At 37.8% G+C, this 24,101-nt stretch overlaps 1 protein-coding gene across 2 annotated transcripts in view; it reads left to right on the top strand.

Moving 5' to 3' along the window:
* LOC143215264 (uncharacterized) overlaps positions 1-24,101 on the top strand; it is a 309,905-nt gene that overhangs the window by 118,220 nt on the left and 167,584 nt on the right. For both annotated transcript variants that reach the window (XM_076437245.1, XM_076437246.1), the window contains exon 3: positions 548-662. In XM_076437245.1, coding sequence (XP_076293360.1) covers positions 548-662 — 115 coding nt within the window. The remainder of the gene's footprint in view (positions 1-547; positions 663-24,101) is intronic.

The following is a 24,101-nucleotide window of genomic DNA, read 5'->3' as shown; positions in this document are numbered from 1 at the left end:
GTACAGGAAACCGAGCAACAAAGAGGCTTTCGCTTTCCTTACAGTGCCTGACAAAAGAATCGCACAGGTTCTTACATTTTTAAAAGTTATGTGAAGCTTCGAGCACAGTATGTTCAGAAGAAATGGCAGAAAAAATGGAAAAATTCAGATTGACAAAATGATAGCATATTTTGAATTGTTCTATTTATTAATAATTAATTGAAATATAATTCTAAGAATATTTTGGTGGTTATAAATTGTATTAAAAGTTTGTCATAAAAAATTCGCTACACCGGTTATGTGAAGATGTATTCCTTTTTCAAATGCTTTTTAACAAGTCGAGAATCATGTAAGAATGTTTTTAAATTCTTGTGATTTCGTCAGAGTTTAGTGCGACACCCATTAATTCTTTTAACAAAGCGCATAATATCTGCATTCTGTTCACTGGCACTTTATGTCAAAACCCGCAATAATGGAACCTTCATATATAATCAATAATTATCAGAGCTCAATTAATAAGATATTTTTATCGTGCAGAGATTGACACTCTTCCTATATTTACTTTCAGCTATTTCCACGCCAGCCTGTACTTACGTGAGGTACAGTAGCTTAGAGGATGTCAGGCCACAGGAGTTAGGATTCCGTCAGCTAGAGTTCACCCCCACGGTGGTATCGAAAATAAGGTAAGAGAGTTGATTGTCCTGAATGTGCATCTATAATTAATCGTCAACCCTTTTGTGACTGCAGCGACACGATATTATTGGCGTTAAATTAACCCTTCCGATGCTTCGAACTTATATATACACACCCCCTTGGAATAGTGACACTGTTTATCTAGCTCGCGTGACGGGAAAATTCTTTTCAAAGGGGAGAATACTTTGTCGATCAATTTCGCTAGCGCATGATCGTTCCGACACACAAGCCATACAAAATAGATTGTGGAACGTTACCCAAACTTCCATTATCGTAAAATATTTTAACAAATTCTGTTGGTCTATTGAAACATTTCTTATGGGAGAAATACAATTAATTAATTTTTCTCGATATTCAAAGATTTATTCTAAATTTGCATATGTCACAAATGCATAATGATCTACAAGCTAATTATTGATAATTAAATTTCTTCGAAGGCGATAAAAAGTATGTCACACAAGGGGTTACACAAATAGAAAAAAGGAAGAAGTACGTTTTTGTGGTGAGATATAACAATGATATCGGAGTATTTATAGAGTACGCTCACAAATATCGGCGTCCGATAAATATTTAATGTTTTCGCTGGCAGTATGCGACAGACCAATAGATAAACGCGGTTTAGTCGAGAACAATGTCAGTCGCAAAAAAAAAACATGATTCCGAGTTTTTAATTTATTTCTCGTGCAGCTTCACCATTTCTGTGGATATCAGCCGTAAAATGGGACACGCATGAGACAAAAGCAACTGTTTGTAAACACCGTCGCAATATATAGACGTTGCACATGAATTACGAAAACAATTTCGAGCACTTTTATTTCTCGAAACGGGAAACGAAATTATTATTAGCGCGGCTATCCGCGGAATAAAACAGTGGTCAGCCGACAGACACGCCACAGATACATTTAATTAAATGCAAATTAAAAGAGAGCACTCGGAACACGAGACATTTAATTAGAAACTCGCGAGGTGAATTCGTGATAACCCAAGCGAACACGGAATTTCTGTCACACGGTGTTCATCGCATTCGTATTACGTCTTTTCTGCTTCTTAAGCAGTTACTTCGACCATGCGATTGCTTGTACCGCGAATAAATTCCAGGACGGTTCATTAATACGAAGTTTTATTGAGAAGTGCAAGCAGACTTCAGTTCAATTTGAAAATTGGGTTCCTGTCTTTTTGTTCTTTTCATTGCATATGAATAAATTGCATATAGATGATAGTTAAAAAGCATAAGATTAGGTATCAAAAACTGTAAAATGATTATTAATTACAGAAGTTACATTATATCACAAGGAGTTATCAATATTCTTTTCTATTAATCATGCAGTCTGACATCATAATTTGGTCGCAATACGACTGATTTGTATCACTAGTTCATGGATACTCTTCTGTTTTAATTAAACGTTTAACCATTTAAATGCTCAACTTCACAAAAGTATTCATACACTCGTCTGATATTTATTCAGATTAATTTTCTTGATTCCTTAATAATATTTGTATAAGATATTGATACACCTAATTAATAATTAATAATTGATACGCCAAACTATTTTGTTGTGTAAATACATTTTGCGTCGCCGAATATACTTTAGAACTTAATAACCTGGAATTATTAAACGAAGGTAAATGATATGTAGTTTGAGTGGCAGCATTGTTTTATTCATCACATCAATCATGAATGAATGGTCCTTTATGCACGCGTGATTAATTTTTCAGAATGCACGAAATGAACTGTGCAAGATAACAGGTATACAAATTTGTTGACAAAGCGATTTCAATGAGAATAAATCATTTGTTCAGATAATTTTGAAAATGTCATTGAATTGACGAGGAAGAGCATTTTAAGTACACCATCGGACAAAAGTTTAAGACCACTCTAAAGAAGACGATAACTTTTTTAATATTGTACTAAGATACGATTTGAACTTTTTTGGGAATCCAGAGCAATTAGTTTAATAAAGGATGTGAAAAGAAATTTTTTCAAAAATTGCAATTGATCCGAATTGTTGAAAAAATAGTAAAAGTTGAATTTTTAACATTTTTATGTGGGCCTATATTGAAAATTTAAAAAAATATGTTTTTTAGATCTGTGTCAATTAAACATATTCTGAAAATTTCGTCAAAATCGGTCGACATTGCAATGAGCTACAAACGTTTAAAGATGGTAAAAATTGCAGATTTTCAAGATTTTTGGCAATAAATTGTGAAAATTTGCAATTTGTACCATCTTTAAACGTTTGTAACTCATTGCAATGTCGACCGATTTTAACGAAATTTTCAGAATATGTTTAATTGACACAGATCTACAAAACGTATTTTTTAAATTTTCAATATAGGCCCACATAAAAAAGTTACAAATTCAACTTTTAGTATTTTTTCATCAATTCCGATCAATTGCAATTTTTGAAAAAATTTCTTTTCACATCCTTTAGTAAACTAATTGCTCTAACTTCCCAAAAAAGTTTAAATCGTATAGTACAACATTAAAAAAGTTATCGTCTTCTTTAGAGCGGTCTTAAACTTTTGTCCGCTACTGTATACGTCAGTAGCATGGTTGAATTATACAATTGATTACTACATAATCCCATATAAATTGAACGAAGATGCAATTATAGCTGAGTTGTACTACTAGTAGTCCATCGACATTTCTTCTTGCTAAAGAATTTAACAATTTTAACAATAATTAGCTGAATCAGACTAATTGTAAGTGAAGAAATCAACAAATTCCCAATCAAACAGTGGCGTTCCCAATCATTGTATCTAGTATAATCGATAAAACAACGCGTTTCTCGAAATTCCCAAGTACTCCACTGAGCTTTCCAATACTTTCAAATTTTTAATATCCCAACATTCTCTCGAATCGACTTCTGACCGGTTCTTACAAAATGATTCAAGAGCCGCCAGTTCCAGGCTGTGCGCGTTTACGCGATTCGAGTTTCCTTGGCGAGTGCTCGTTGAAAGCAGGGTGAACGATAAAAATCAGCGCGAGGAGAAGCAGCAGTGGATCTGACAGAGCCGGGGACAGGAATTAAACGGCGAGCAGTAGTTTAACACGATAATTAATTCGAAATCAGCAGTACGGCTCGCGGATTAACAGACGGCAGCGTCGCTTCTAGTTGTCTTGCTCCAGTTTACTCTGTCCATGCCCCCTCCGACCCGCCTCCCTCGCCCATGTAGTTGCCACAGATAAACGCGAATACTTCATAAGCCCGTAATCCTGAAACAAAACACCCGCCAAGAACAAAGGGACCCAGTCGTCCCTCCCTTGTCCCTTCTGCAGCCTGGTCTGCCCACCGTTTCCACTTTACGGCTCGCGCGCGCCACCGCGACCAACCCTCTCGATCCGTCGGCAACAACCGTCGAGGAACCCGAGGTGTCTTCCTCTCGCTCTCTTCCCCTCTCTGTCACTCCATATCTCTTCCTCTCTTTATCTCTTTCTCTCCCCGTTTCTCTCTTGAGCCAAGTCTCTCGACCGAGTCGTTCAAGCACTCGGTTTATTAAAAGTCACTTCACGCTGCCACCGAAACCAGCTGCCAACTTTGCTCCGTCTTTTGTTTGGGCCCCGCTGAATGGATCTGATGGGTTAACGCTTCACCCACACCAAGCCACGGGAAACGAGTTCGATCTGTTGGTGGATGGTTACTCGCGACGTGGGAACTGGGGAACCGGGCTGCCTCGGGATTGAGTCATTGTTAACTTTGCGTTAGCCGAGCAGAATAGAATGATTAGATACACCGGCAGACAGAAGTCGAAGAATAGGGATCTTTTAGGAAAGTTGATTTGCTGACTGCGTGGTCGGTTGGGTGTTCTCGCGTGCGTGATACTTGTACTGAAAACAGAGTTTTCAGAGTTTGCTTGAAAATTGAGTTGAGTTTGCAAATTTGATGACTAGACTGCGGATTTTATGCATTTATGACAAAAATGGGTACGTACAATTTAAAACAATCGAGGTATTAAAAAGATTTAAGGCCACCAGTGTATTAGTTTCACATGAATAAGGTAATTAAAAGAAGAATGAAATTGTTATTTGGCTCCTGTGTCGTGCAATCAATGCAATCATTTTTTATTTTGCATGAGGATCCGCAGTCTAGTGATGTCATTGTTGTGTGACTTATGGCTCATTTAGGCATTCCATAGATTATTGCTGTTAGTACTAGCAGTCAACTATTTTTTATTAAATAATGAATGACTATTTTTGCCGACGTAATGAAATCAAATGATATTGTTTAGTCAACAGGATTTTATGCATTTATAACAAAAATGAGCGAGTGCAATTTAAAACAGAGAAAATATTAAGACTTTAAGAGTATTAATATAATACTTTCATCAAATTAAAAAATATTAGTGAAGAATATAAATTTATATTTAGCTCCTGCGTCTTGCAATTGATACAGAAACTTTTTATTTTGCATGAAGATCCGAAGTAATATTCCTACTAAGTGAAAGTACTTTACTACAAATGAATACTTTTCTTTTGTTACTTCGCACGAGCATTATTTCTCATTTTTCGAGAAGTGTAAACAACCGTAACAGATAAAAAAAATCTAACAAATAGTCGATATGTAAATATGTAACGTATTAAAGTGTTCGGTGGTATCGTACGTACCTTCCATGTATCCAAGAAAAAGAAATACTAGTCTTTTTTCCGCTAACTCCGCCAGTATTCGCCGTTGGATATTTACTTTGCACATGTGCAAAAAAAGCTGTACGGTTCAAAATCGTGAAAAATTTAGGAGCAACACCAGTGGTTGTGCTATAAATCCGGACCAACTGAAATCCTGTAACATAACCGATGTAACGGAAGTTGAATAACATACAGTGTGCGGGCGGACTGATGGTACAACCGGCAGGGAATGATTCTACATGTAAAAATAAGTCGAAAAAAGGAACATTTTCCCGTTTGATGCCTCGATTTCGAGAAAATCGATTTTGTTCGTATCGTCTGACGCGTCTGATCACGACCAACCAATGTTACTTCCGATCTCTACAATCGATTTTCTCAAAAACGAGGCGTCAAACGAAAAAATGTTATTCCTCTTTCTCGTCTGGTTTTTATATGTAGAATCATCCCTTGCTCGGTTATACCACCCGTTCGGCCACACCCTGTATTACGTAAATCATTATTTGAAAACACGATCAGCTGTCGATTCGGCTGACCGCTGCTGCCCGCATTGTTCAGCTCCAATGAAAAGAGAATTCCAACAGTACTATCATTATCGTGATACAAAGAAGATATATTGAATTAAAATGATCACGATGAAATTACAGAACATTTAAATGTAACAATTAACTTTATTTTAGTTTAACACACTTTCCTAAAACAATGTTAAACTGAATTCATATTTTTATGAGGAGGTTGTGAAAATGTATTAGAGGACCGAAAAGTAATGTCGTATTTTTTTCGTAAAATTAAAGTAGCAAATCAGTGAAATAGTCACCGTTCTTATCAATGACTTCCTGCCACCTAGTAAGTAACTTTTCAATTCCTGATCGGTAGAATATAGATGGTTTTAGATAAAAAAAATGTAGAAAGTCCGGTTTTTAGCTCTCCTACATTTCGGAATTTTTTTCCACTTAAAAAATGCTGCATTGACCTGAACAAATGCTAATAATCAGAAGGTGCGACATCGAGTGAACAAGGTGGGTGTGATAACACTTCCCAACCTAACTCTTAGATTTTGTGCGAGTCTCTTTTGCAAATAGCATACAATGCCAAATGTGCAACTCTTCTGTATTTGAATCGGTCATTTCGCACATAACCTCTAAAAAAAAACAATATTTTGTACAAAACAGTACTAACTAGTCTCCTGAACCTGCAGCCATGTACTGAACAACGTAGGTGTACGAAGTTAGCTGTTATTATCAGCCAAATGTTGACTTGTGCCATAGACATATAGAGATAGACTGCGCGGCCTGAACGAAGCGCTGAAGTCCACAATGGCGGCGTGCGAGAGAGAGAGAGAGCATTAGCCGGGGTCCATAGCGCTCTCTTTCTATATGATGTGTCGACACATCAATTAGAAAGAGAGCGCTATGGACCCCGGCTAATGCTCTCTCTCTCACTCTTTGTACCGCGCGCCGCCATTGTGGGCTTCAACTCGCCCATAAGACGGCGCAGTCTATCTCTATATGTCTATGACTTGTGCGAAAACGACATTACTTTTCGGTCCTCCTAATACCCAAAAAAAATTGTTGTTTACACAGTTAGGTGCACACAATAATACCATGCAACTTTTGTTTCAACTTTTCTTAATATCATTCGGGTGTCGTATGCGTTCAAGGGGTGTGCGCACTTCGGTCCACCGCTGTAGATGAAACACTATGAATAAACCGAGCCCTCGCTGGACGAGAGGATGAGTTAGAGCGAAGCAGCTTGAAAAAAGCATTTTCCCTTCGGTTTCATCGACTAAATCACGACGGTACATCCGGATCGGTGTTATTACACCGTATTAAGGACTCGATTACCGTGACGGTTACAGGCCCATAAAGTCCTGGCAAGCCTCGGCGATGATACATCTTGTAATCTCTTTTCCTCGAGGAATAACGGAGTTTCCCTCGCCGCCGCCGGCCATAATCTATTTCTCCGGCGCGTTTTCTGCCGCCCTATTTTCTCCCTTCCACGGTCGGCCTCCGGGCCGCCTCATCGGGCTCACTTTCCGACTTCTTCGTATAGCGCGCGCAGCTGAACCACCGTCTTTATCCTCTCGAGGGAGGTTTATTCTCGCTAGGATAGGAACCGGATAAATAGCGACAGGCAAAACACCCAGTCTGAGAAAGCGTCGCCGAGAAACCGCGAAATTTCCACCGAGCTCGTTCTTCCATTCTGGGAAACGAGCACCCTCGGAATCGCCCTTAAAGTGTCTCTTACTACCCCTCTGCCGTCTTCACGCGGTTGAACGTCATGAAAGCTTTGCTGCCGTTCGCGTGTCACCGAACGCTTAGCTGTCACTAGGAAAATGTGAATTGTAACGTGGATGTATAGTCGGTCGGAAAAGTCCTTTACGCAATTTAACTGTATACGTACCAACCCCTAACGCTAATTGGTAAACGTTGCGTTATCATTTTTTATTACGCGATTTTTATTAGAACAGATACTTTGAGAAGAATGTTCCACCATTTTTCACGAATGCATTTTTACAATTTCAGAAATTGTCAATTAAAAAATCAGGCCTCCAGACAGCTAATAAGATAGTTACAAGCAATATTTTATGTTCACAAAATATATTTGAATACAACATAATTTTATAGTCTGAGTCTAAATATTGGAACATCCAACCGCACCATGCACACTGGACGAGCTAATAGTTCCAAATAATTGTTGTTTGCAATTATGTACTCGTTATGTACAGATGTTTGAACTTGACTATATTAAATCTACTGGTATCACAACACTCCGAGCAAAACGTAATTATATGAATATGTCATACATGTGGTTAGCGGAAAGTAAATAACCAATTAGCATTCTTCTGTGTAAAATAATAGTGTGGTTTATGTTTCCCATCGAATCACATAGTTTTGTAATACGCTTTTAGTAAATTCTTTAATTGTAGAATTAATTTAATCGTTAATGTTGGGACAACATGTGTATAATTGTTAGAAAACAAATCGTAACTGGGTAAAACAAAGAGAAAGTTTGGAGATTGTTAGGTTAGCTATATTGCCTCGTGACGTACGTCAGATGGCACTGCCGTTTGCTGGTCATACCAATCCACAACAATAATATTTAATATAAAACAGAATTGAGGTACAAATATTCTAATGATCGCCACGTGCTTTCTCATGCGGCTTTATAAATGCGGCTTAATAAAAAAGAATTATTTATCAAATATCATTTTTGTCATATAGTCTTTTTATTTTAGAAAATGGTCTACACGTGTCAAGGAAATAATATTGCTATCTTCAATCTATCGTTCACATTAGTTTGATAAATTTGGATATCTTGAAAGCACATTATTTTTTCTAATTGCAAGTATACCTTTAGATATTTCGAATTCCCACAGTGTATACGTTAAACCAGAATATAGAGTAACTCATAAGAAATGATCTATCAAAGCAGGAGCCGAAAGGTTCCCAAAGATCCATTAGATCCCACTTCCAGCCCGTGCAAAGATCAAGCGCGATTTTTGGTCAGAGAGATTGGAAATCGCTCCGGTCGTTATTTCCCCACTGAATGGGCGAAAACCCCATGGCCATTGTGCCGTCTCGAAGCCGAGGAATAAGGCGACCTTTTCTCCAGCCCCATGTGGCCTTTTTTCTAGCATGCTTCGAAATTTCTGGGTCGAACGAACACCGGATATTACCGGATCGACCGAATCGAGGACTTTTCTTCCCGAGCATTGTATTTCTGCGCGGCCGCCGCGTCCGTTCGATGGAAATCTAAACGGATTCAACCGGGAGCAGAAGCTCTGCCAGTATCCATTTTGGATTTATCTACAGGACTTTCGTTGTCCACGGGAACGAAAATGGAACGTCGGCGAGAGTGGAACTTTCAATGCAATTAAATGCTGTAGTAGAAAGTGATCGAGATTCCCCATGACCGTTCCGAAATTTAATTTGCAATATATTAGGTGTGGGGTGGATAAAAATTGTGGCCATTATTTTCCTCATCCCAATTAGAAATAGCAATTTTTAAAAATAATTATTTACGCATTACCTAGAAAATTAATCCCTCTAACATCTCAGGAAAACTCAGTCGTTTGGTCCAATTTTTAAAAAATTATTCGTTTTGAATAATTGCATATTTAGTTCTTCTGAGGTCTACTGTATTTCCATAACAAATTCAAACATCATTCCGAAATGTCTTACTTGTTCGAACGAATTTATTTTGTTATTATATTCCATTGTACATTTATTGACAATTATTGGGATACAGAAAGTAACCATGGTCACTCCAAAAATATTTTTTTCAAGGTAGGATGCAAATATTTTTATAGACAAAGTATTCTATGATGATTTTCACATTGGAATGTCCAATCAAATCGAAGCTATTAATGCTAAATAAATATTTTAAACACTCTTTGGAAATTTAATGAGCAATAATCATGTCGTTCAAGTATCATGTTCGACAAGACTTATTTCTCAGAATTTCTTGGCTTGTTTTGATCAACCTTGTTCTTAGACTGACTACACAAAAATGATCTGGATTAATTCTCTGATTAAATCATTATCCGGGTGCTTCATTAATAGGTACCGTGTAAATTGTAGTAGAGTAGCGTTGTGAGGGTTCAATAAGTAGATTACTGCATTAATGATACACAGAAACAGAGAACACATACAACTACCTGCCGAAATTATCCGTTTCAACTAAATTTCCAGGATCGCGTGCGTAACATGTATAAATTCCGAGTTACTCGGTGTAGCGCACACAACATGTGTAAATTCCGAGTTAATTCTGAGCAGAGTTTAAGCAGTTTATATACATGGTATAAAGAGTTTGATTGCTTAAGAATAGCGAGTTCAAATATAAAGATTTTTCGGGAACATTCTGTGTATTCGGTTGAGGATTTAAGAACTGCTTGCGAGGTTTTCATAGCGATCAACGGACACATTAAACAACAGTTTCGACGTGTGTTCCGCCATTATGATAAAACCCAACGGCATCTTACTTTTCAGATAACAGAAGACTCCAATAAAAAGCAGATAATCCTCGAAATGACCTGACGGAAATCTTCCCGGTTTAGAGTCGATAAATCAGTGAATAGGAAGTCCCCAATCCCTCCATCTGATCATAGGTTTGTCCTAGAGCGAAGTCGAAGCACCTCCCGTCAATCGGGCATAGCAATCGTCAGCGAGAAAAGATCGAAGAAAATGGCGTCGCGACTGGATAGAGTGCCACTACCCGACTGCGTCGGCAGTCGACAGACTCAAAAGAAACAATAGTCAGGATCGAAGTTTCTCAGACTTCTTACTGCGTGAAGAGCGTCGAAGATTCTAAAGGAGCCGAACGAACTTTGACTTCTTTTATCAGTTTTCAGTTCTTATTCTTTGGAAAGTATTACGTTGGCATTATATGTCGAGATATTGGAACCAGAAGGAATGGAAAAATTAGTGCTCAACTTTTAGATTAAAAATGCTGGAGAATTATTCCCAGTGGCTCAGGAACTTGAAAATAATACTCGGAAGATCACAAACACACCGACTGATATGTTTGAAAGAAGTTGGACAATTTTAATACGCTTGCAAAATAAGCAGACACGTCTCCGAGCTTTTTTGCCAATGCTCATTTTGTACGAAGATAGTTAACATATAATTTTGGCTGGAGTGTGGGCTCGAGATGATTCTGAATGTAAAAATAAGTCGAAAAAAGGGAACAAAATTTTTTCGTTTGACGCCTCATTATCGAAAAAATCGACTTTAAAGGGAGGAAGTAGAATTGGTTGGTTATTTTCTTTATTTTGTACATGAGTGAATGTATGTGGATAGTTTATAAAATAATTATAAAGTTCAGCAATGAGAATGATAAGTTGTACTCGATATTGCTCGTCACATTCATTTCTTTTGCTTGAGTTTCCATTTCGCAAAGCTTAATGCGTATAATAAGGCGGAAAGTTAATAGTCACTCCTTATGGACCTCTTTAAGGAAGTCTTTCATATTTTAGCGAGCTTAACCGAAGCCGCAGAATGAATCTCTTGCACATAGTTTGCAATTCCTTATTGTCCGCCGCTGTAATCTTTTAAAACCCCGCGAAGGCAATAAGGTACTTACTAGTCTTCTGCAAAGTATGTAGCTAGTTTCAGTATCAAAACATAGTAAGGGGAACTCTCTTCATACACCATACTTAAATATTAATTAAAAATATTCAACTGTTGCATACAGTAGTCTCATAATTAATGGCACACACTTTAAATCAGAAAAACTGTTTTATAAATGGATCAAACTACTTCAATTTCTCTGCCAAGCTAAATGGAATTACAATATAAATGCTAGAAGTTTCTTGTTACAGCTTTTCTATTTGGGTTGGTCACGAACATTTAAAAAATGTATTTTATAGATTAATATTAAATTATGTTCATGCTGAAAGAAATTGGTCAATTGGTTTACGAGTTATACATGATTCAAAATGGTACGATAAATCTGCATGAAGAATAATTTTCTTCTTCGAAAGATTTGAATGTCTACATTTATACAATCTGGATGAACCTGTTCTTGCAAACCTTGGGGAAGCTTTAAAGTTCTGTTTGGTGGTAAGTGACCAGCCAGGATTTCTTCCTGCAGGCTCGCGATATTTTCTGCTGTCGGTGACATTTTACACAAGAATATTCGATCGCGGCACGAGTTGTTATTGCAAGCCTCGCTGAGGGTTCCTGTTAAGCTATAAATTACTTTCCCAACGAGACGAAGTCGACCACAGGCCCGTCAATAATTCATCGCGGACCTGCTTCCACTGAAAATGCTTTCACGTACTCGGGGAAGGCCTGTATGCTACACTGCCGGGAAAAATATTTAATTTACCGAAAAACTGGAGGAGAATATTATGTCTAGAGTTTTTCATACGAAGCACCATATTATTCGTAAAAGTCTGGGCTGGTGCCATAAACAGTTCTCATGTTTCTTCTCACGTTTATTCCTATCGAAAACGATTCGTAATTATTATTTGTATTTCGTTGTAACTAGAGTGTAAATCCTTGTATTTGAAGTAGCACAGTTCATGGTTTTAATAATAGTGTTTCGACAAGCGTGTCAAATAAATACGAGTCTATGATATTCGTTAGGATTACGAGTGTAAATGTTTAGGGGTATAAACGACAAATATTTATTTACATATTATTTAAATTATTATGATTTGCAAGTTGGTAATATAATTATTTACCCGTCTGTTGTGTCAATAAAATTCATTCATAAATTACTATATCGTAATTTGCAGGGAGTTTGCCGTGTCTACCTCGGTTGATGCCATGATTACCACATTCAATATCCCTTTGTAAAACAAGCGCGTGCGTTTCGAAAATTATTTTGATGTAATTATGCATACAGGTTCGATAATGGTATTACTTAGTCGGAGCTGTTCAATGCAGGGTAAATTAACCCAGCAGGTAAAATGTAATCATTAACGCAGCCAGTTTAAAACGACATTTATATTTGCAATGATACCATGACAAGATATGAACACTGCGTGTGTAAATACTCTGCAAAATTATTTTATAACAACCTTGGAATCTCAAGTAATAAATTATGTTTATGCACCTTCGGGATCGCGTAGCTGTAGGTAATATAGCTAACGAAAAAACATAAATTATTAATGCACATTTATTAAAGGAACTTTCGTTATATTTATCCTCTTCCAAAAATATTAAGATTAAAGAATAATACAAAACTGTGTGATTTATCAAAGTTTTCTTTTTGCTATCATACAAGTGACTTAATTTTACACTTCGTATTGGAAATTCTCCAATTTATTACCTGCATGGCAAATTGTAAACGAAGTATAAATTCACGAATACCATAAGTATATGGAGATCGTAGCTATAGGGGTTCGTATATCAAAGTGAATCATTGTGGGATTTTATAGCGGCTCACCTGTACACGGAGCTGGCGTAAACAATGGTAAAAATGAAAAATGGAGGCAGCGTGTGAAGATCGATGAAAGGGTAAATGTGAGTGACTGTGAAGTATGTAGCTTGCCATTGCAAAGACGTGTACGCCAACGAAGAAAGTAGACTTCATTCTCCGGCAATTTGTATTATGCTGGGAAGTTCCGATAGCAAGGTACATTTCCTCAATCAAAGGGCAATAATTGAACTGTGAACCTTCGTGCTTTTATACCGCGCAGAAAACATTAAAAATTACAAAACACAAGCTTCACCATTCGTATATCTTTGTGACTTCATTTCTAAACTGCTAGAACCATTTAGGAAGAAAAACTAACAATTTATTAATTAATATTCTGTCGAGCATGCACATTTAAGTAAACATAATATATATCCAACATAAGACAAAGAATGATTAATTTACTATTTTTTATATAATTAATTTCTATATTATTAATATTATGGTCTTCTACAATATAAACTTTGAGCAATAATATTAAGGATTAAATAACTATGATTACGCGTTTTGAATAAATTATATAACGTTATAGCTGTGGGACGAATAATAAATCTATATAAAAGACTTACTCTAATTTTCAATATGTTCGATTGACAAACGACAAGTTCCACGAAAAAGTGTTAAGCTAAAAAATTACCAGAGAATACATGAAATTTTCTGTTGTTGAATCTGTTCAGTTGCTAGTCACATTACCATAATGATAATAGTGCACAACGTCGCGTCGTCGTCGACGTAACGAAGAAAAAGCGTTCTCGAGACGTCAGCACGTTATGCAAATGTGTTGTCCGTTGCGTGACAGCGTTGAAACGCGTCTGATTGCCGCGGCGCACGATTTGAGAAATTGTCTGAGATCCCTGCGGCGGAAGGGCGTAACGCGTGAACTACGATCCGATTTTATCGTCAGACGAAACGTTGACAATTTCGAATCGCGTCACCTGTTGCACTAATACGGTGCATCTCCTCGGCCGCGATATTAAAATGCAAACAGCCAAGAACTGCTTAAACCGGTCCACTCGAGTACGTTCTGGATTGCTCGGGATCGAGTGGAAACATTCGCTTTTCTCGAGGACAAAATATTGCTCTTGCAATTGTTTCACTTGCTACTTCCACAATACATAATCCGCTTACTCGTTATCCGAAATTCGATTTTCTTCACTTATTCGATGCTTATTTGAGCACTTTTAATCATGAAATTGCAGGATCTGTCAAAATGACAGACTTCTTTTATTATTGAAATTGTTGAAATGTGCATTAATGGAGAATTATTAGAAAATTTATTTGTTTTTGAACATAGAATATGATTAAAATCGGTAAAGGTCTGAATAAATACATCCTTGTTATTTTTATAAAGTAGTGTCTAAAACTGTCAATTGACATACCGAGTATATTATAAAATAACGTATTAAATAAAATTATTATTCCACGAACGTAACGAGTTTTAGCTACGGATTTTGAAATAATAAAATTATGAGTAATTTTTGTGACTAAATTCTCCGTAACGGTGTTTAAAGAGCCGTTAACTCTTGAATACCAAAGTGAGTAAATTCCGTGACGGTGATTAAAAAGGCTTCTTTAATAGTCACGTACTGTTAAGACCAACAATGAGTTTAGCAGGCAAGATTCTCATCGAGGCTGTAATTCTGCTGGTACACTGATTTCCCTAAACTATACTGTAGTCAGTAGAATAGACCCATGTTTGTCAGGCATGAAAGATACGACGCGAGGCGTGTGATATCTTCAAGCTTCGCTCAGAACGGTGTTTCCCGGTTGTAAATTTTACAACGGAACGTTTACAGTCCGGGAACTACGGTCGTAAACCTAGGATCACGTAACGTCCAATGTGCAATTATTCTTTTACTACCAGTAGATAACCAGCCGGGAACGTTTAACTTTGTCTTCACTGTCGTGGGGACTTGCCTGATCAACTTGACTGACTTGCATACATTATATACAGTCACTTGAACTAATTAAATTTGTTATTCAGACAAGATGTAAGTAATAGAAATATTGGGTCTTACTATAGTGAAACGTTCAACATATTCTTTCATATAATCCTATAGACACTATAATCTAGGCTGCAGAACAGAATGGGCCAAAAATTTAATCAACGATTGACGACTAAATTTCTACTTCAATCGTTAATCGCAATTAACAATTAATCTTCTAGTTTAGTCGTTAATTGCGGTCAACTATTAAATTTCTACTTTAGTCGTTAATTGTGATTAAGGAATGTAAGAGAGACCACACGTAGGCCTTTCAACTGTGCCGGCGACTGCGACTGTCCGCGTCTCTTTTTTTCCGTTACGCTGTCCTTCCTTGCGCCACTAAATACAGATGAAATTGTATCGATTTTGGTCTTTTTTTAATCAGAAAAATGCCACGAATATATTGATGAAAGTTTCATAAAAAAAATAAGTAATAGTAAAAAAGATTAAATATTGGTGTTACATTGTGAGGACGCACGGGCCTTTGAAAAAACTTCATCAATCGATTGATTCAATCGATTGATTCAATCGTCGATTTTTCGATGATTTCTTATTTTAATCAACGATTGACGATTAACTTCATCAATCGATGGATTCAATCGTCGATTTTTCGATGATTTCTTTTTTAAATCGTACACATTGATCAATCAATCATGATTAAAATTTTAATCGATTAATGCCCATCTCTGCTGCAGATCTCTATGCAAAATAAAAATATTTTTAAAAATTAAACATTTTTATAGAATAATCTAAATTAGCCACTTTTATATAGCCACTTTAGCCGCAGATTCATAGTGCTACAGTGTTTGAAAGCAACTCAAACAGGTTCTATGATACGCAAACGAAAATAGTGAAAATTCTGAAAGAATTCCGAAGTCCGCGGAGCAGTCGAAGGTGTCTCGCGCGAAAAGGAATAAGACTCGTTAGTTTTCATTTTCCGGGACTCTATGAATTCCCTTGAAGGGGGATCCTCGACGGATAGCGTTGCTCGTGATGGTCCGTGAAATTTCCACTTAGCAACTTTTACCGGCGAGCACCGATTCGTCTTTATTATGGTCGGTGCTGGTTCGACGAGGCACGCCGAACTTTATTGAGCGAGGAGGACGGTGTACACGCGAGGGATAACGTTCGTCATCCATTTTACAAGTCGAGGCCTGTGGAGCATCCCCCTTGTCCCGGCAGATAAGATTTTCTGAAATTTATCGGAGCAAGGCTTGTTCGTGCGCCCGCGGAAGCTCTCATTTTCGCCGGCTAGGTCCGGGCGAGAACCTTATCGGCTCCGTGGCACCTCCGGGAGATTCATCGACGCCACCTGAACACAAAAAAGAAAACGTCCCGCACGTGTGTCTGTCTCTCGCACGCTCGTACACTCCTAGACAAAAGCACGTGTGAGCTATGTTTAATTTTTCAAAGATCACATTTTTTAGTGAGACACGAAAAATAATTGTCACGATGCAGAAAGAGGGAAACCTGTCACTAAATAAAGTTCACCCTTAGTGCGGATTTAAAATTCTGAACAGTACCTCAAATAACGCTAGTCTCTACCTTCATTTTCGTTTTTATTTCATCTAACTATCTGGAGTAATCACTGAGAGAATAAAAGGTGAAATTTAGGGTTTTCACCCCCATATTTTACTGTAAAACGAAGGGGTGAGAAATTCATTAACAATTAAATTTACTTATCTGTTTTTCCTGCTATACCCTTTCGGAAACAGCTGCTTTTTGACTCAAGCCAATTAGGCGTAACTGTACTTTTGAAACATAAAGCTAATTGTTGATTGCATGATCATTCTCGAACTACTGAACGATATTGTCACGAAGTGCGGTATTCACAAGGACACAAATGGTTGTTTGGCATAAATCGTTTATTAATTACGATATACTGTGTGGTCCATTCAGAAATTCTATGCAATTTCCGCGAAATTAAAGGTAGCACGTGCTACCATTTTGTCCAGGAGTGTACCCTCGAAAATCTGTAGGTGTGCTCGCCCTTCTTCCACGGAGACGATCTATCTGACGCCGGATTTCGACCGGAGCCGAATCCTGCGGGCCATCGTTCTATTATTCCACATCCGTTTTCAAGGTGAACAACTGGTTTATGATTCTATCGCCTCCGGCGAGAAACTATTCGCACAGGCGCGAAACGCGGTGCGTCATTTTGTTGTTGTTGTTTTTGCATTATTTACTGCCGCAAACTGCCATACTTTCATTTGAAAAATTTGTGCACCGTTCTAGAAGCTTCAGTTGCTTTCCAATGGATTTAGCGATAAAACGGGGTTCGATTGAAAAATGGTTGAATGATTAATGTAACTCAATTTCATAGTGTTTACCGGGTATGCTCGTGAAATCGTGAATTAAAATTAAGTTTGGCGAACCAAGTGCTATTCTCGGAATCGCTACATTCAAGTTTTATGAATTCTATAGAATCAATGTGGTCATTTTATTGAAAGGAGAACCTTTCTATAACTCGAATGAAACGCGCATAATCCAGATCATGTACAGTATCGCCAGTATACCGCGGAAATCGATTGGGAAGAAATTCTATACGCGAAAGCGAGTCGAAAAGAAAGAATAGAATTTTTTTATTGGACGCTTCGTTTTTTGAGTAGATCGAGTTTGAAAATTCAGTGAATACGCGTGCTATTGGATAGGAATTGGCTGGCGCGTCTGACCATGACCTGTCGATTCTACTGCGTGTATACAGGGTGTCCCAGCTAACTTGACCACCTTGAATATCTTTGTTGTTTTTAAAGATACGTCAAATGTCTAAAGGACGAAGTTGAATGGTGAAATGGGGCTTATAAGATACCAACAAAATTTTTTTGTTCATGTAATTTTTTTTAGAGATATGAAGGTCACCTTCATTTTTTTTTAATGGAATGAGGTATTTTTTAATACATCAATCGATGCAGCTGGACATTTTTTCTACAGGTGGACGCGTAGAGGGCATATGAAGGACAACTTCATTTTTTTAAATGGAATGAGGTATTCTTTAATGCATCAATCGATGCAGCTGGACATTCGTTATAAAAAAAGTACTAACCTATGTATGTCGAAAAGTTCGTAGTTCGTTTTTCTTGCAAATAGTAAACATTTGAAAAAAAAATGAAAAAGGAAAAAGTTATATTTTTTGCAAGCAATGTAATATGGTGTCTGTAGTTTTTTTATCTGCATTATTTTGTTAGAATGCTGTGTACTTTTTCTTTTACGACACAATGATCTTCAAGGTCATACAAGGTCGCAAATTGTATTCTTTCTTTTCAACTCACTTGTACAGGTAGAATTACTTCCCGATCGGTTGTTCACGGTTTGCGGAACACTCTGTATGTAATACACACTGCTATGAATCATATACATCCGAAACCTCCAGTTTTAATTGATAATAAAGACTTGGAACACCCGAACATAGATTCAGATTGGTTGAACGCTAACTTTCTCTATTATTTCGGAAGAGTTTTATGGTACTCGTATATCAAAATGGGTCCTAAATCGTTCGTATAACTGGGAACTCTGCAAGTTTAATCAGTGCGCACTAAAACGATATTATGCTCATCACTGATCATGAAATTTCTGGCATAATACTTCCGTTCAGCGGGCTAGGTACTCATTCGAAACTCTGTTTTCATTTTTGATACTTTGATTTCCACGTCAGTGGTAATGCGTGACACAATTGTTGCAATTTATAGATCTTTGTTGATCCTCATGTGACATTCAACGTGTTAATAAAATGACAAAATTTGGTCTACGACTACTTGAAACACAAGCTGCTACATATGCATAATTTCACAATTTCTTACATTTAAAAAATTAGTTGTTCTCGGAAACAGAGCATCAAATGACAAAAATTTATTCTGTATCAGCGGTCCGTAGTGTGTTTACCTACGTTTATAACAAAAACAATTGAAAACGAATCGCGCAACTTCTCCTTTTTTACCACGACTAAACTATGACTAACCCTCCGCAAAGGGTTAGTATCTCGTAACTAACGGACTCTACGAATCTCCAATAGCCTTTGCAGAGTGAACGTAGCGCAAAAGAAAAAATCGGTCGACTACTTATCACGCAGCGAAACGATTGAATTACTGGATTTCATTGGCGTCGCCGTGCCGCCGGTGAGTAATGTAAAAACGGCGAAAGAAAAAGCGAAAGATCGTGTTTTCATCGTGCCGGGGCCGCGGGGGTTTGAAATATATTTCCGCTTCAAAAAGTGGAGGCTGTTGGAAAGAATTGAGGATCGGATCAGAGGTGTGCGAAAGACGCGACCGGGAACGGGGAGTTTCGCATGGGAATTGCAAATGCAATCACCGGGATAAAAATTGGCTGTCATCTGACGTGAAACGGAAAGGAAAAAGGGGAGTGGGAATCGGTTGGGACCGGAATGGCGGCCGCGCTAGAGGAAACAGTGGAAGAACGCCCAGCGAGACAGAGAGAAAAAATCTACGGTAACCGTTAGATGAATCGGTCGGAAATCGATTTCGGGTAGCGTGACGCTTCAACTGGATCGCAAATACGAAATCGCATATGTGTATCGCGCGAACGAAGTTTATCGGATTCCAGTACCGCCGACGTTTCATTCCTTTCGTAATTCACGTCGAATCGGCGCGGCTCTGAATGAAATCTGTATAAATTTATCCCGCACAAATACCGTGTCGAATTCCTCTTACCCTACCGTTCGGCCGCATTTCAATGGATATTCCTCCGCGTACGACTGTTATAATAACTGTAATTCGTAGTCCGTGCAAAGTGATATCGCCCGAGATGTACGTCGGAAGCTCGCGCTCGTAATTCGAGTGGAAACTGCGACGAACAGGAGATTTTCTTGAGAGATAGATGAACAACGAGCATGTTTAATGCGAAAGCGAGAACAGACCTTGGAACACTCAATCGATTGCTATCATACTAAAAATTGAATGCGATTTCGGTAATAATATAGTAAGGTGGAGTGGGGTAAGTCGGCCCCCCCTAGTTTTGGCAAAGTTGGACTTTAAACTGATGTATTTTCAGTCTGGTATGTAAAAACGTAACGTTCTTGGTATAAAACTCTTGCCACAGTTATTACTGATGAATTAGTATTATGTAGGATTCTAATTTTGCTTGGAAATTATCATTTTGATAGGATATTGTACAAAGTGTCAACCAGGACGCACTTGCCCCGAAAATAGGGCAACTCCGTCTCTGAAAGTTAAAAATGCTTTCGCACCTTGTCTCAAGTGCCACGGCGCAAGAAAAGAATGATTATCAAGTCGATCAGGGTAACCTCAAAGTTGCAGGTGTACCTCGCACGTGACTGTTTGGCATTGGTTGATTTAAGCAAGGAAAACACCTTTATTCTTGGGCGACATCTATGTCGAATAGTTCATACTAACTTATACTACATTAATAAATACAAGCTAGAGAAATTTCGTTCGTGTTAAAAATAATCAATTAACGCACTTGCCCCGCAGACGGACTTACCCCACTCCACCTTACCTCCACTTACATGTGAGAGAAGGGGATGAAATAATTACATCTGGTGTTTTTTACCAGTTTTAAAGGCATTATCATTTCTAAATAAGTGAATTGAAACTAAGATGAAGAGCGAAGGAAAGTACAAAAGTATTTATGAAATTATTAGTTGATGTTTAAGGATGTTCTGGAGGTATATAAAAACGCAACAAAATTTTTGAAAATTTGACAAGATATAATTCTTACTAAATTCACTGCACCGTTTAAGAATTATAGCAACTTAAAGTTTGCACATTTGAACACGTCTTCTTATGGAGAATTCATAAAATTCCGCTTCAAACCCTATTTAAATCTTGAAAAAACGCAACTAGAAACTCCAGTTTTTTTTATATGTAGTAAAAATTATGTAATTAATTATGTTCAAAATTTATTAGGATTCACTAAACAGTTACAGAGCAAAAATTATCGTGTTGTCTCTCACTAGCATGGAAACGCGACAACTGTAGACCACTGAATATACAGGGTGTCCCAAAACCCCTTCGACTCCGGGAAATGGGAGGTTCCTTAGGTCATTTGAAGCAACATTTTCCTTTGCACCAATGTCAGCCGGGGCTTTGTTTAGGAGTTATTAACGAAAAACACGGACCAATCAGAGCGCGACCTAGACGCGCGAAGGCACGTTCAGTCCAGCGCGCCGGGAGACGAGCGTGGTGTAACGCCGCGATGCCGTAACGAACAAGAGTTTCTCGAGATTATGTGAATCCTCCCCGATTTGGATGAGCTTTGGATATGTTGTCAAGACCATGATTCTGAACAACATTTCCCTTTACAGTTTTTGTCGGCCGGCTTTAGTTTACGAGATACATAATTGTAAAAACTTGTAATTGTAAATCGATCGATAGTACTATCTTCTACCCGATTTGGATGAGCTTTGGATATGTTGTCAAGACCATGATTCTGAACAACATTTCCCTTTACAGTTTTTGTCGGCCGGCTTTAGTTTACGAGATACATAATTGTAAAAACTTGTAATTGTAAATCGATCGATAGTACTATCTTCTACCCGATTTGGATGAGCTTTGGATATGTTGTCAAGACCATGATTCTGAACAACATTTCCCTTTACAGTTTTTGTCGGCCGGCTTTAGTTTACGAGATACATAATTGTAAAAACTTGTAATTGTAAATCGATCGATAGTACTATCTTCTACCCGATTTGGATGAGCTTTGGATATGTTGTCAAGACCATGATTCTGAACAACATTTCCCTTTACAGTTTTTGTCGGCCGGCTTTAGTTTACGCGATAAATGTAAAAACTTGTAATTGTAAATCGATCGATTGTACTATCTTTTACCCGATTTGGATGAGCTTTGGATATGTTGTCAAGACCATGATTCTGAACAACATTTCCTTTAGACTTTTTGTCGGTCGCGGGAGAACTTTACTTGTCAATTCATATGTGTTAAAATATATCAAAATGTACAGATGGCGCGTACATCGGGCGATGCGAACAATCTATGTTAGATCTATGTGTTTCGTGTTTAGTAAAATAAAGTTCAGTTCAGTTATATGTTTCATCATATAAACACGTGTTATTTAATAGGTTATGGGCCCAGAATAGGATATCAGATCCAGGGTAAATTAGTTCTCAGAAGTGAATTGTTTAACAAAGTTAGTTAAGAATGGCTTCAAACTCTCACTATTTAGCCAGTGTGCCGAAATTAAAAGGTCGCGAAAATTATGATGAGTGGGCTTTTGCTGCGGAGAATTTACTAGTCTTGGAAGGCATGGTGAAGTGCATCCGGGAAGACGCAGTAGCCGCGGAGGATGAAAAAGCCAGAGCCAGATTAATATTAACAATCGATCCATCGATTTTTGTGCATATCAAAGGGGAACGAACCGCAAAGGGACTATGGAACAAGCTAAGAAATTTGTTCGATGATTCGGGTTTTTCAAGAAGAATCAGCTTGCTACGTACTCTGATATCTATCAGACTAGAAAATTGTGAATCCATGACTTCCTACGTAACGAAGATAGTAGAAACAGGGCAGAGATTAATCGGAACGGGATTCAAGATCAACGACGAGTGGATAGGATCGCTATTGTTGGCTGGTCTACCTGAAAAATATTCGCCCATGATAATGGCGATCGAACATTCTGGAATACCTATTACAGCGGATGTTATAAAAACGAAGTTACTAGATATTCAGACGGAACCTAGTGAAATCGAGACCGGCAGCGCGTTCGCTAGCAAAGGTTGGCAATCGAAGAACAAAGATGGCAGCACTAGGATTTACAGCGATTATCGATCGACTTCAGATCCTAGATCGCAGTCTACCAACGTCACGTGCTATGGATGTAAACGCACAGGACATTATAGAAATCAGTGTCGCTACCTTAACGCTTCGGGAAACTACAAAAAGAACTCTAACGCATTCAGTGCAATATTTCTAAGTGGAAATTTTGAGAAAAGTGACTGGTACATTGACTCAGGTGCAAGTACACATATGACGGTGGATAAAAATATGATTCAAAAGGCTTCGTATAAACCATTGGTCACCGAGATAATAGTTGCGAACCAAAACAAAGTGCCAGTGTTATGTGAAGGTGATGTAAACATTACCACGATAAGCAACGGCTGTGAATATGACATTACAATAAAAGATGTGATATGCGTGCCGAGTTTGGCAACAAACCTGCTATCTGTTAGCAAATTAATTGAAAACGGAAATAGGCTTTCGTTCAAAAGTAATCATTGCTACATTTACAATAAAAGAAATGAACAAGTGGCAATAGCAGATTTAATTAACGGTGTATACAGACTGAGATTAAAAACAGGCAATTATGCCATGGCTGTATCAACAGAAGCTGATTGTACAGTGTGGCACAGAAGATTGGCGCACATAAACAGCAACGATATGAATATAATGAAGAATGGTGTAGTGAAAGGATTAAACTATGCAGACAAGGCAGAAATAAACCAAGCAAATTGCATTGTATGTTGCGAAGGGAAGCAATCGAGGTTACCATTCAACAACAGGGGCAGAAGATCCTCAGAAACACTGGAACTAATACACGCAGATGTGTGTGGGCCTATGGAAACCATTTCTATAGGAGGAGCAAGATATTTTTTAATTCTGGTCGACGACTTCAGCCTGATGTCATTCACTTACTTCATAAAATCGAAAAGTGAAGTATTTGGCTGCTTTAAACAATTCAAAACCATGGTAGAGAATCAACAGAACAAGAAAATCAAAGTATTCCGAACAGATAACGGACTTGAGTTTTGCAGTAATGAATTTGAATTGTTCTTGAAAAATATGGGTATAGTGCATCAAAAAACAAACCCATACACACCAGAACAAAACGGTTTGTGTGAGAGAATGAATCGTACCGTGATAGAAAAGGCTAAATGCATGCTCTTCGACGCAAAACTACACAAGAAATTTTG

The sequence above is a fragment of the Lasioglossum baleicum genome, chromosome 13 (assembly GCF_051020765.1).
Source record: "Lasioglossum baleicum chromosome 13, iyLasBale1, whole genome shotgun sequence".
Lineage (NCBI taxonomy): Eukaryota > Metazoa > Arthropoda > Insecta > Hymenoptera > Halictidae > Lasioglossum > Lasioglossum baleicum.
This window is presented reverse-complemented; position numbering and strand designations above follow the sequence as displayed.